This window comes from Bos javanicus, chromosome 10 (assembly GCF_032452875.1).
Source record: "Bos javanicus breed banteng chromosome 10, ARS-OSU_banteng_1.0, whole genome shotgun sequence".
NCBI classification, from domain to species: domain Eukaryota; kingdom Metazoa; phylum Chordata; class Mammalia; order Artiodactyla; family Bovidae; genus Bos; species Bos javanicus.
The window spans coordinates 14,409,974-14,422,517 of NC_083877.1; the positions used below are offsets into that span (position 1 = coordinate 14,409,974).

At 37.1% G+C, this 12,544-nt stretch overlaps 1 protein-coding gene across 2 annotated transcripts in view; it reads left to right on the forward strand.

Annotated features, from left to right (window-relative positions):
• Window positions 1-12,544, forward strand: part of MAP2K5 (mitogen-activated protein kinase kinase 5) — a 271,699-nt gene that overhangs the window by 33,712 nt on the left and 225,443 nt on the right. For both annotated transcript variants that reach the window (XM_061430173.1, XM_061430172.1), the window contains exons 4-6: window positions 6,243-6,312; window positions 10,656-10,696; window positions 11,726-11,793. In XM_061430173.1, the coding sequence (XP_061286157.1) occupies window positions 6,243-6,312; window positions 10,656-10,696; window positions 11,726-11,793 (179 nt within the window). The remainder of the gene's footprint in view (window positions 1-6,242; window positions 6,313-10,655; window positions 10,697-11,725; window positions 11,794-12,544) is intronic.

Sequence of the window (12,544 nt, forward strand, 5' to 3'; positions counted from 1 at the left end):
GTGGCGGGGAGGGGTGGCGGAGCCCCTGAAGAAAGAGAAGTCACCAGCCAGCACAGGATCTGCAGTATATTAATACCTTCCCACCACCCCCGGCCTCCGAAAGGCCAGGCGACATGGCTTCACTTACACAGGTGACAGTGGAGAAGCCAGGCTCTCCACCAGCTCAGTAGTCCACCCACTAGCCTACTTTAGTTCAATCTTTTGAGGTATGAGAAATAGGAGATAGCTGATCTTTTTAAAAAAAAAAAAGAAATGATTATATTTTAATACACAACCAAAATATGAAACACCATAGTAAATTGATGGCAATAAAATATGGTATTTCATTTGCATTGCATGACAAACAGTTAGCATCCTTAGTCATAAATGAGAATAACTTACCTTTTGACTCTCAACTAGCAAACAAACATTTTATGTTCTAAGTGCATGGACTAGAATGAAAGGAGTGTTTTTCTTGGTTGACTGATAAATGGTTTACGACATTTGTCAAATAGGTGTGAATAAATGTAAATATCTAGTATTGTTACCAAGCAAGGACTCATGTGAATGAGGTGCAGAACGCTCTTGGCAGTGGGTGTTTGTAGTGAAGTGGAGGTTTATTTGCTGGGCACTAAGCCAGGAGAACGGGTAGCTCACGGTCCAAAGACCTAAACTCCTCCATGGCTTTCAGGTTGGGGTTTTTAAAGACAGTGTGAGGGATGGGGGTCATAGGAAGTTGATCAGCTCATGGACCTTCTGATTGCTTGGAGGTGAGGTTACAGGGTAAGGTTTCAGGAATCTCAGCCTTCTGGTTCCAACCAGTCTGGGTCAGTTCCAACCAGTTCCAACCAGTGCTTGTGGTTAGCAGGTAGTCACCATCCTCCACCTGTTCCCTTTTAAATCTCTGAACCACTAATCATTACAGTTTACAAATGCCTTCACTAATCTATTGCTGCAGTTTAATTCAGAGCTTCACAGTAACCCTATATAACAGTTTCTGTAGAACACAGATATGCATCAGATTGTTAACAATATCCCTTCAGGAGGAACTAAGCAGGCCTGTGATTCTGTTGTCCTAATAGTTTACTCCTTGCATCTGCTCTTTGGAACTCAGGGAAGCCTAGGAGAATAAAGTCTTTTTCTACAACAAGAAACAGAGGACACGGAGGGGCTTTTGAGTCCAGGAGGGCCCTGAAGGGTCTTACTTAAGTTTCAGTCCCTCCTGTTTTTTTGATACTCCTTAATACTGAGGGGAACAGAGGTGGAACAAGAAAGGGAATAAAGGTTTTGGATGGAGAAATTAATCATAAACTTGGCAGGGGGGTTGAGGGGCTCTGTCTCTGTATTGAGCCTAACACACAGTAGGTATCCAGTGGGTGGGAGTTATTTCTAGGTGTATCTCTCTCATTGTCTCTTTGTTTTCTCTCCTTTCAACAGAGGACTTGTGCCTTGTAAAATTAAACTGTGCTGTATTGGAACTCAGTTTTATGTGGCAGATTTCCATGAAGAAAAAAGTGTTGTAATTATTGATTGGATTGCGCTGTTAGAATTAGAATTAGGTCCATAACAGATAGGAATACTGTATGATAAACTTGCAAACAGAACAAAGCCAAAAATTGTACTTGTTATCCCCTTGTTGAATCTGGCCCTCTGTTTCAAATTAATTAGATTTTTGGATAACTATGCTAAACTTTGTCACATCCTTATTAAAATTGTTTAAGGATTTTGAAGAACATCTCAGAGGGACTTTGAAACTAATCTGAGTCTGGTACTGGAGATTCCATTAGCAATCACAAAACTGATTAATCTTTTACTCAGTTAGCTTATTGATTATTGCTGCAATTACTGCATGTAACAGATTCTACAGGGGATACCAGAGAAAACAACGTTTTATAACTGCCGCTGACGTGTTCAGAATGAATGCAGTCTTTTGTACTTTTCAAACATACCGTTTTTGTGTCTTTAAATCCTGGAACACTTCTACTTAGAAAGTGCTGTGCTTAATGTTGTTTCACTGTTAGGAGGTTCACTTTTAAATCTCTCAACTATTAATCATTACTGTTTACAAATGCCTTCACTAATTCTATTGCTGCAGTTTAATTTTGAGCTTCACAGTAACCCTGTATAATAGAGAAGCTATCTTTATTCTTATTCAGAGGAAACTAAGGTTCAATGAGGTTAAATGACCTCCTGAAGGCTGTGCAGATTAATAAATGGCAGAATTGGTATCAGGCTCCATTTCAGTCAGTATGTATCAGACACCTACTATGTGCCAGGCTTTGTGTTAGGGGTAATGAAAGCTGGATAGGATAATAGAGGTTGAGCTAAGAAAGCCTTTTGGATAACTTCTAATTATAGCTCTATTAATGTTATCATGATCACTTTGTTACTTTTCTGTCTAAAACATATCATTAATAAATACCTTGGTGTAAAAGATTTAGATTTTTGTCTAGTTTGGTTGGTTGTCTTTTCATTTTGTTTTTATCTAGTATAAACCTAGTCTTTGTCATTATTGCTTATTTTATCACTATTTAGAACAAAATTGGAAAGAATCCCTCTAAAGGGAAAATACATAAAACCCTGAGAGAGGATGAAGATCTAAAAGGAATTTGCTTTATAACTTGTTAAATGCTCTCATATTTTCTCGTGTGAGTCTTACAATAATCCTGTGGGTACATACCACCTTCATTTTACAGCTGAGTAAGCTGAGACACCGTGAGCATTTCTTCACTGAGGTCATCAGTTGAAAGTGGCCAGTCCTGAATCCCAGGGCTCGAGTCTCTAACTCGTCTCAGTGCCTTGCTCGTCTCTCTGGGCAGCACAGGCCTTGCGGTTCATCAGGACTGCTGCATGCCAGGAGCTACTGTGCATGGCCTACGTTTTATCCTTGTCCATTGAGGAATGCCATGTGAGCAGTGGCCTAAGGTCCGAGCCCCCTTGGCAGCCACTCAGCTGTCGCCAGGCTTGCTCCTGAGGGGTCATTTGCCTAGGGTGGGCCCATGCCATGGGTTTACTTACTACCCTTTATAGTTTGCCCTTGAGGGTGAGTTACTTTGGAGTGTGGAACACAAGATTCTGTGTTAATATGAACACAGATCAAACCCTGTATTTTAGCGGGAGAAAACGTTCCTTGGATTTGGAAGAATTGTAGAAAACAAAAAACAAATCCTAACCACTTGCTTTGAAGAAATTGTCAAGTGGCATGCTTAATATCATTACTGTGACTATGTTAATCAGCGTACAAAGAGATGTTTATAGATTGCTAAAAAAATTCCTGCAATGGTTATAAAAGTATGTATGGCTTGCCAGTTGATTTGATGCAGCTCAGAAATGAAAGGGAAACCATTTTTATTTATATATTTTGTGAGGTAAATAAATAAAGTTGGAAAACAGGTCAATTTCATGCATGCAAGGTTTTATAGTAGGAAAAAAATACCTTGCACCTGTTCTGACCCTTTACATGTGAGGTTATTTGTTTTCAAACTTGACCCCAAGCACCAGTTTCAGACAACTGTAATTAATTTGTTAGATAAAGCATAAGGATATTTTATTTGTTTTGATTTCTAGGACTGTGGTCAAGTAGTAACTGAAATTACTAACCTATTGTACATAGCAGTTAATTAAAGAAAAGCATTAGGTATAGGAGAACACCACCACTGCTGTTGTCTTGTATCAGTATAAAAAGGCAGTAATTTTTTTGACAGCTACTGATTGGAAAGTTGCTTGCAGCCTTCCAGAAGCAAGAGGGTACATGCCGTGGATCAATAACCAGCAAATTTCCCATTAAAAAGAATACCTGAGCAATGTTTCAAATAGCCACTGGCATCTTAATTTTCCATGGAAACCTCAAATACTTGTGTGCTGAGGACAAGTCATTTTCGGACAGTTTTTCCAGACTACTTGTTAACAGTTATTGCTGTCCCATAAGGTTGACAGCCTACAAGATTGATATTTCATTTACTTGTCATCACTGTTTGAGTAATGGCGAGCACTATATTTCTGTGATTTTAAGGAATATAGTTTCCTGAAAGACATTTGCTTTAGTATGTATTCCATAGAGTGTATCACATGCTTATGCTGTGTATATATACTTTTACATCATAGAGGGAGAGGATCAGTTTCCTTTATGGTTTGAAAGCTCTCAGAAGGCAGGGTATCCTTCTATTAGCCCATAGCCATCAAAAATCCACTTTCACTTTGTTTTTAGGGTGAGGATTCTTAGACTTGTTAACTTGTGATTCTAAAGATGATATGGAATTTTGTAACTCCCTTTTATTTCTAAGGGAAGAATAAACTCAATCTTGTGATAATTTTAATGTACATAAAAGCAATAAGAAGATATATGTACATGTTTTTTAAAAAGAAACTTTTAAGAATGTCAACAAATAGTGATTATCAAAGAGAAATTTTCTGGAAATGTGATAGTTAAAAAGGAAATATGCATGTGTTTTTAAAAAATATTATTTACTTATTTTTGGCTGCATCAAGTCTTGGTTGCAGCATGTGGGCTTTCCATGGCAACACTCAGGCTTCTCTCTAGTTGAGGTGCATGGATTCAGTAGTTGCCCTGTGGGCTTAGTTGCCCCACAGCATATTCTTAGTTCCCGACCTGGGATTGAACCTGCGTCCTTTGCACTGGAAGGTGGATGGACCACCAGGGAAGTCCCTGCATTTGTTTTTAATACAGAAACAAGTACAGAAGGGGAGTTCTGCTCTTTGACAGTCCCTTGAAACACAAAACCAGTGGTTTTCCTTGTTGATATTTTCCACCAAGAACATCATTTTGTTGTTTGTCAAGTGTTGAAAGAAGTCAGGGCACAGAAGCCATTTCCAGGTTAGGTGGAAATATGCTCATCAATTAACATATTAAGGAAAATAGGAGCAGACTGTAATACAGCCTACTGAATGAACGTGTTTATGATGCTGTATGAAAGCTTTTTGAATTTGGAACTTTATTTTTCATGCTCAAATTTTTAAAGTGAAATTTGATCTATACTAAAGTATTTCAGAAAACTAAGATCATGGCATCTGGTCCCATCACTTCATGGGAAATAGATGGGGAAACAGTGGAAACAGTGTCAGACTTTTTTTTGGGGGGGCTCCAAAATCACTGCAGATGGTGACTGCAGCCATGAAATTAAGACACTTACTCCTTGGAAGAAAAGTTATGACCAACCTAGATACCATATTGAAAAGCAGAGACATTTCTTTTTCAACAAAGGTCCATCTAGTCAAGGCTATGGTTTTTCCAGTGGTCATGTATGGATGTGAGAGTTGGACTGTGAAGAACGCTGAGCGCCAAAGAATTGATGCTTTTGAACTATGGTGTTGAAGACTCTTGCGAGTCCTTTGGACTGCAAGGAAATCCAACCAGTCCATTCTGAAGGAGATCAGCCCTGGGATTTCTTTGGAAGGAATGATACTGAAGCTGAAACTCCAGTACTTTGGCCACGTCATGCGAAGAGTTGACTCATTGGAAAAGACTCTGATGCTGGGAGGGATTGAGGGCAGGAGGAGAAGGGGACGACAGAGGATGAGATGGCTGGATGGCATCACTGACTTGATGGACGTGACTCTGAGTGAACTCCGGGAGATGGTGATGGACAGGGAGGACTGGCGTGCTGTGATTCATGGGGTCGTAAAGAGTCGGACACGACTGAGCTACTGAACTGAACTGAAAGTATTTTAGAAGATTAAAGCATGAAAGTTATGCATGCTTGAAACTGGGCTACCTTTTTATCATGTTAATCCTATTATCTTTGGATGGGTCATATCTTGTTTGCTTGTTACACAGTCTCTGTGATTTTGATTTCCATTGTCTGTACATTTTATATACAAATATGAATAATGTTTGATTAACTAACTGGCATATAGGTCCAAACTGAATATGAGGCATCTCCATTTTGCTTTGTAAAGTCCAGGGAAAAAGAACAAAAGGCAATTTGAGAAATTTCTACTAAAATACTTTGTGTCATTTTTAATATATATTATTTTCAAAACATTTCTAGAGATCAGATACTAACCTAAAGTCTTAATCAGCCATTTTTACTCTTAAAGACAGTGTGAAGGATAACACTATACTGGACTTTCAGTTCTGAGTATCCACCATAGTCAGTTTGATGTGCAAATAGAGTAAAAGAATTCTCTAGGCTGATATGTATGTACCAGCAATTTACAAAAGTACTGTGAATTAAACAACCCATAAGTGTCTGTTCCAGTGTTCATACATTACTGAGTAATCTCTTTCTATAATCTCTTTGCAGTATTATTCTACAATAATGGAACAGCAAGTAAATGGACAGTTAATAGAGCCTCTGCAGATATTTCCAAGAGGTAATGTTGAACAAATTCTAATCAACAATGATTATTTCAGCAAACTGTTTCATCAACAGTTATGTTTTCCAAAGGTTTAAATGCACATAACATGATGTTTAGCTCTTAATTTGAAAAAACAAAAGAAGTATTCATTACCATGGGATTGCAGGCTATATTATAGTTATGGCAGATAAAATATCTAATTTAGTAGAGTAAATTAAACTAACTAGATTGTTTTTTGTTTTTGAAGTGCATACTTACATTCGCTTAAAGAACTCTTTGGGGGTCCACATGGTTTCTAAACCAAGGAAAATGAATGACTTTAATTTTGGATATTTATAAATTGTGGCTCATGATGGTAGCCAGAGCTGCTATTAAGGAGAAAGCTCTCAGCTAGTGTAGAAGCCATGATTTACTAGAGGGTTTTAGGAGAGATATTTTGGTGGAATGTTTGGTGCTGGATTTTTGGGGGGATACATCTTCTAAATAATTGAAAATCCTCCTAAATAGGAATTTGATTGTTAAGTCTCAAAAAATATGAGCTGGTGAGAGTGAGTCTTGGTGAGTCATATCATTTGTTTTTCCCTTTAGGTTTGATAGTACTAGCCTTGTAACAGATATGATTGCTCAACTGGATATAAATGTTTCCTCAAAGTTTGAATAATGGTGAAAAAGAACAGTTTAATTATATAAACCATTAAGTCTTTCACCCATTATACGTTGCCCTACTTGGAAGTCTGTGTTTTCTAACTGATGAAACAGATAAGAAAATTTCTGAGTCTTCTAGAAATAGCTTAATTAAAATAATTAGAAGTTAAACTTCCCTTCGTTAACTGATACTGTACAAATAATCATGGTATGAGTTTTCCAGTTAGGCATTCTAGACTTTCATTACCTGTAACTCTCTGAAGTTTAAATGGCTCAGTTAACCAGTAGACTGCTATTTGCACTGATGAAGTCTCCAAAGGCAGCTGGCTCGGGGCCAGCCCATGAGAAGGTCTGGGTTCAAGAGTAATGCTCTTCTTTTAGCATTAAGGTGGGCAGCCAGCTTAGGAGTATTTAGTAAAGTATTGATAATAACTTATTAAAGAGCTAAGTGAGTAAATAAAACTTGGCCATTGATAACATGTCTGAAACAAATATAATTCAGTTCTGTTGTACCTGAAGACTAAAACTTGAAAAAAAAGAGGAAAAAAAAGTTGCCATTTCTATGTATCAGGCCAATAACAGGATGCAAATTATTTCTTAACAAGACAAGAGAATTTGGGGAAATTTCAGAACTGTTTTTCCATGAGGAATATTTTTTTTTTTTACTGGCTGAAATCATTTCCATAAATTGCTTTCCTGCTTTATAACTTTATAGCTCTCTTGTAGCAAACCCTAGTACAGTACCCTGGATTATTGTAATTCCAATGCCTTGGGTCTTCATTTCTTTTCTCCCATAATATTTACTTCTCTTTGTCCAGAATCTTTCCAGGTTCTCTTTGTTTTCTTTTATCTTGTGAACAGTCCCTGTCAGTCTCCCTGTCCATACCATTGTGCCCCTCCCATGATAATAACAGCCATTTTTAGATATCTTCTCTGTTCAAGCACTAATATTGCTTTTTGTGTTACCATTTATAGTTCTCTCAAAAGTCCTGCCTATTATTGCTTTATGTTATAGTTGAGAATATTTAGGTCCAGAGACATTAATTAACTCTAGTGTTAGTCACCCAATCATGTCTGACTCTTTCCGATTCCATGGACTGTAGCCTGCCAGGCTCTGTCCATGGAATTCTCCAGGCAAGAATCCTGGAGCGGGTTGCCATTCCCTTCTCCAGGGGATCTTCCCAAACCAGGGATTGAACCCTGGTCTCTTGCATTGCAGGCAGATTGTTTCCCATCTGAGCCACCAGGGAAGCCCACTAAGTAGCTCTAGAGACACACAGTTTTTAAGTGGTTAATGTACACTTTGAATAAGAATTTTGTTGAAGTTATAATTTGCTTAAAGTAGGAGGGCTATTTGCTCTTATACAGGTTAAACTATTAGTAGAGTGTGTATCGGAGAAGGCAATGGCACCCCACTCCAGTACTCTTGCCTGGAAAATCCCATGGATGGAGGAGCCTGGTGGGCTGCCGTCTATGGGGTCGCACAGAGTTGGACACGACTGAGCGACTTCACTTTCACTTTTCACTTTCATGCATTGGAGAAGGAAATGGCAACCCACTCCAGTGTTCTTGCATGGAGAATCCCAGGGACGGGGAGCCTGGTGGGCTGCCGTCTATGGGGTCGCACAGAGTCGGACACGACTGAAGCGACTTAGCAGTACCAGCAGAGTGTGTATGGGGGTAGTTTGGAGGACTTGATAGGAGTGTGGAGAAAAGTATGTTGTAGGGAGGAGATTCTTAAATGAAAATATGTTAGACATGAGTGTTACATGTAGTCCTAGCACAGAATCTGCTGTTGTTGTTGTATATCTTAGTCTATTAGTCTCCAGTTAACAGAATTAGCCTTCAATGAGAAGAATCTATTACCTTCCAGTACATTATTAAATATAGTTCTTCCATGACACATTTAAGTTTTTTAAAGTGAGACTCAGTCTCCCTGTCTCTGTGGTTTTGTAGATACTGTTGTATAACTCTTCTTAGTTTTCTACTTTTTTTGCATATTTATCTACATAAAGTATAGACTTTATACAATTTTATTTTTATATAATTTAATATATATAAAAGTTTATATTAGATTTATATGAATTTGGAGTTTATGGAAATTTTTACAGTTAAGAGTGTAGACATTAGGTATGTTACCTGGGTCTACTGAGTTGATGAGAGGCTCTCAGGCCCCATGTTATAAAGAATCTCTAGACTGAGCAAATCATAAAGACAGGAGAAAATGATTCTGTTCTAACAACAGGTCTTCTCATTCCAAGTGGCACAGTTGTGTTGGATAGTAACTTCCCTGCTCAGGACTGAGTGCTCTTTGTAGTTAAAAGATATGTTAACTATTAATAAGCATGAAAATTCCCTGGCTTTACAGTAACTTCTGACTCTACAATTTTATAAAATTAAGGTTACTGTATTTTTTGAATACTGCTTAGATTTCCAGTTATAAAGATTTAAGAAGCCAATTGAGGGGCAAGGCAGATTTTAAGGTACCAGATAAGAGTTGATGCCTGTCTCTAATCCCTTAGTTAGTCACTTCCTTACTAAATGAAGTTTATAAATGCACTGGTACTTCGGAGGAAATGCTCTGAAGCGTTTTCTTAGGAAGTATTAATGGTCCCTAAAGGACCAGGCATCAAGTGTATGTGACTGTTGTTTTGTTCAAAAAGTTAATTTCCATTTTAAGGAAAGAGAATTTGGAGTCTTAATTTTAATGTATTTTAGAAAAACAAATAAAAATGCTTTATTGAGGTGTAGATTTTTTTAAGGAAAATAACATAATAAATTTGAATATGCTTGAAATACACAAAACTAAAGCAACCGATGTGCTTTGTAATTATTACCTACATCATCTTCTTATTTAACAGCTGTATTTCTTGTCAGAAACAGAGGGAAATACATGTACATCTGAGAAAGGAGCAAAAAAAAAAAAAAATCAGATTCATCCTTCCCCAATCAATCAAAATTGACGGCCCCTTAACATATAATACATAGGACACCGTAGTTTTCAGATGGAAGCAGCCTATAACATGGGCATGAAGCTCTTTATTTTTTTAACATCTGATGAAGAAGCATTTACTGAATTGGAAAAGTGTTGTACTAATCTGTAACTCAAGATGATGTAGAGAAATTAATGTTATTTTTCCTGGTACTGCTTTATCTTTAGACTTAAATATTAATAAATGTCAAGATTTGTAAGAAATGTGACAAAATTAATGATATCTCTGTATTTTAGCAAATTTGACTACTTATTGCTTTGCAAATTAATATTCAAACTTGACTATATCATAGAATCTCTAGCAATCTTTTTGGCATTAAAAGACCCTCCTCCCTCTCCTCTCCAAAAACCCTAGCTATTTTCATTGTAGAGTAAGCGATAGCAGATATACGATGTAATAGAGTGAGGAAAGATTGCAGAAATTTGAATTATGAAAGGAATCTAATCATTTTAGCTCAGTTAACTTGATTTTTATATGTTTTAAGCAGAAATTGGAATTTATATGAGATGGTGTCAGAAAGCTCTTTGCATTTATAAATGCTCACTCCTGCAAGTTAAAAACCCTGGTTCATAATTCCCACTCTGGGTCTTGGGAGCCACTTTTCAATCATTTCTCTCTGCTAATTTTGGTGTCACCCTCATTTCTTTTTAAACGATTCATTTTGAGCAAATTTGTAAATGGCCCTGATGTGTTCTACAATTTAGTCAATTACTGTTTCAGCCTGCAAGCCTCCTGGGGAACGGAACATACATGGCCTGAAGGTACGAATTTCAATAATTGTTTCAGTAAAGTTAGATGGATTTGTAATGCTGTGTTCCACTTATTGAAATGTCAAATAAAACTGCACTTTCTCAAGCTCTGACAAGCGATCCCTTTTTTTTTTTTTTTTAAATGGGATGTGGAGGGGGAGTCATCTGTAGTATTTGTTCAATATGTGTGTGTGTGTGTGTGTGTGTATATATATATATGTGTATATATATATATATATATATATATATATGGGATTTGATCCCAAATTTTTAAAAACCTTTTTATTTTTGGAATTGTTTTGTTGGTCTGTTTTTTCAGGATGATCCTGGCTACTGATCTCCACAAAGATTTATTTGAGTGAAAATATAGACTTCATTTCAGTGATTAATTAAGCACATAAGCATATTGCACACAGAATACCCCCCTCTTCTTTTGACATGTTTATGCTGGAAACATATATCTATTTAATGTCCTTTCATTGTTCTGTGTATTTTAAATTCTAGATTTCTGCTTAAGGCTTTACATTTAAAAGAAAAACTGGCTATTGTATTAGACTCAAGTGTTTTATAATTAATTACTTGGACCTCATTTTTCAGTGAATAAGAGACATTCTGCAATATTCTGCCTAGTTTTAGAGCTGGAGGGATATAATAATGTGAGATTCGCTATTGGCCCTTGGATGTATTCTTAATATACTTTTTTGAACACATTGTTTTTTATATAAAACAAAAAGAAACAGTGAACCGAATTTCTTCTCTAGAATTGAATTCAGTTCTAGACAGTGAATGAAAATTTCCCATTTATCTCTTTTTTTCCAGCACTATTTAAATATTTGAATAATGGCAGAAGCAAAGTATTATGTAATATACAGGTTGTACATTTTTTGTAACCTATATACTGAATAGACTCCAACCATGGGTTGGTCTAGCAACAAGCTAATTAACCTTCATAGTGAAATGAGAAATTTGTGGCAAATTATAGGTTAATTAGAACTGTGTCCTCAGAACACAGACTGATCAAGATTCTTTCTTTACTTGTAGGTGAATACCCGGGCTGGACCCTCTCAACACAGCAGCCCAGCCGTCTCAGATTCACTTCCAAGCAATAGGTGAGAGCACGCAAGTAAAATATGCCCGTAAGCATGAGTATCTACAGAGCTGAGGGTGGGGAAGAGGCTTGTGGGATGACACCTCTTTTCCATGAGACCACAAAAGTGTGTATGTGGCTAAGAAGAAATCTGACTGGTTAAGTAACCCCAGCTTTGGTATTGACTGAAAAGAAAGGACCTCATAGAGAAAGATAAAATTAAACAAGTTGAACTGTTAATTTTGGTCTGTGGAGTGGTTTTCCTTCAGTCTCCAGATTATACAGAACCAGAAAATTCGGTGTCTTTGGCTGTTTCATGCTCTGATGATCTGGTTTTTAGGTTGTATAATACTTATTATTTCTGTCTTCCTTGTCCATCTTTTGGCAGTATGATGTTCCACTGATGCTTCCCCAGAAAGAGACAAGAAAAGAGTAAGGTAGTGAAATTTAAATTGGCCAGCCATGTTGTTCATTTTCGTACCTTTGGTTATATAAGAAATTGAGGTATTTTAGAAGGAAGACAGTTTTCATTAATTCATTCTGATGTTGTCCCAGACTGGGATGGATACTCAAGACTTGAGCCTCTTCAAAGTGTTCTTCTGACAGGCCTGAGAACTTACTTCTAGAAGATGAATGTCCTCAAGTAGACTGACCTGCTTAAGCTGAAAGAAATCTAGGTCATGTTTGTTATACATCCAGTTATTCTGCTAGTAGACATCTTATTTCTATTCCTCTGGTAGATGTCTTATTATTGTGCTTGAAGATGCCACTTG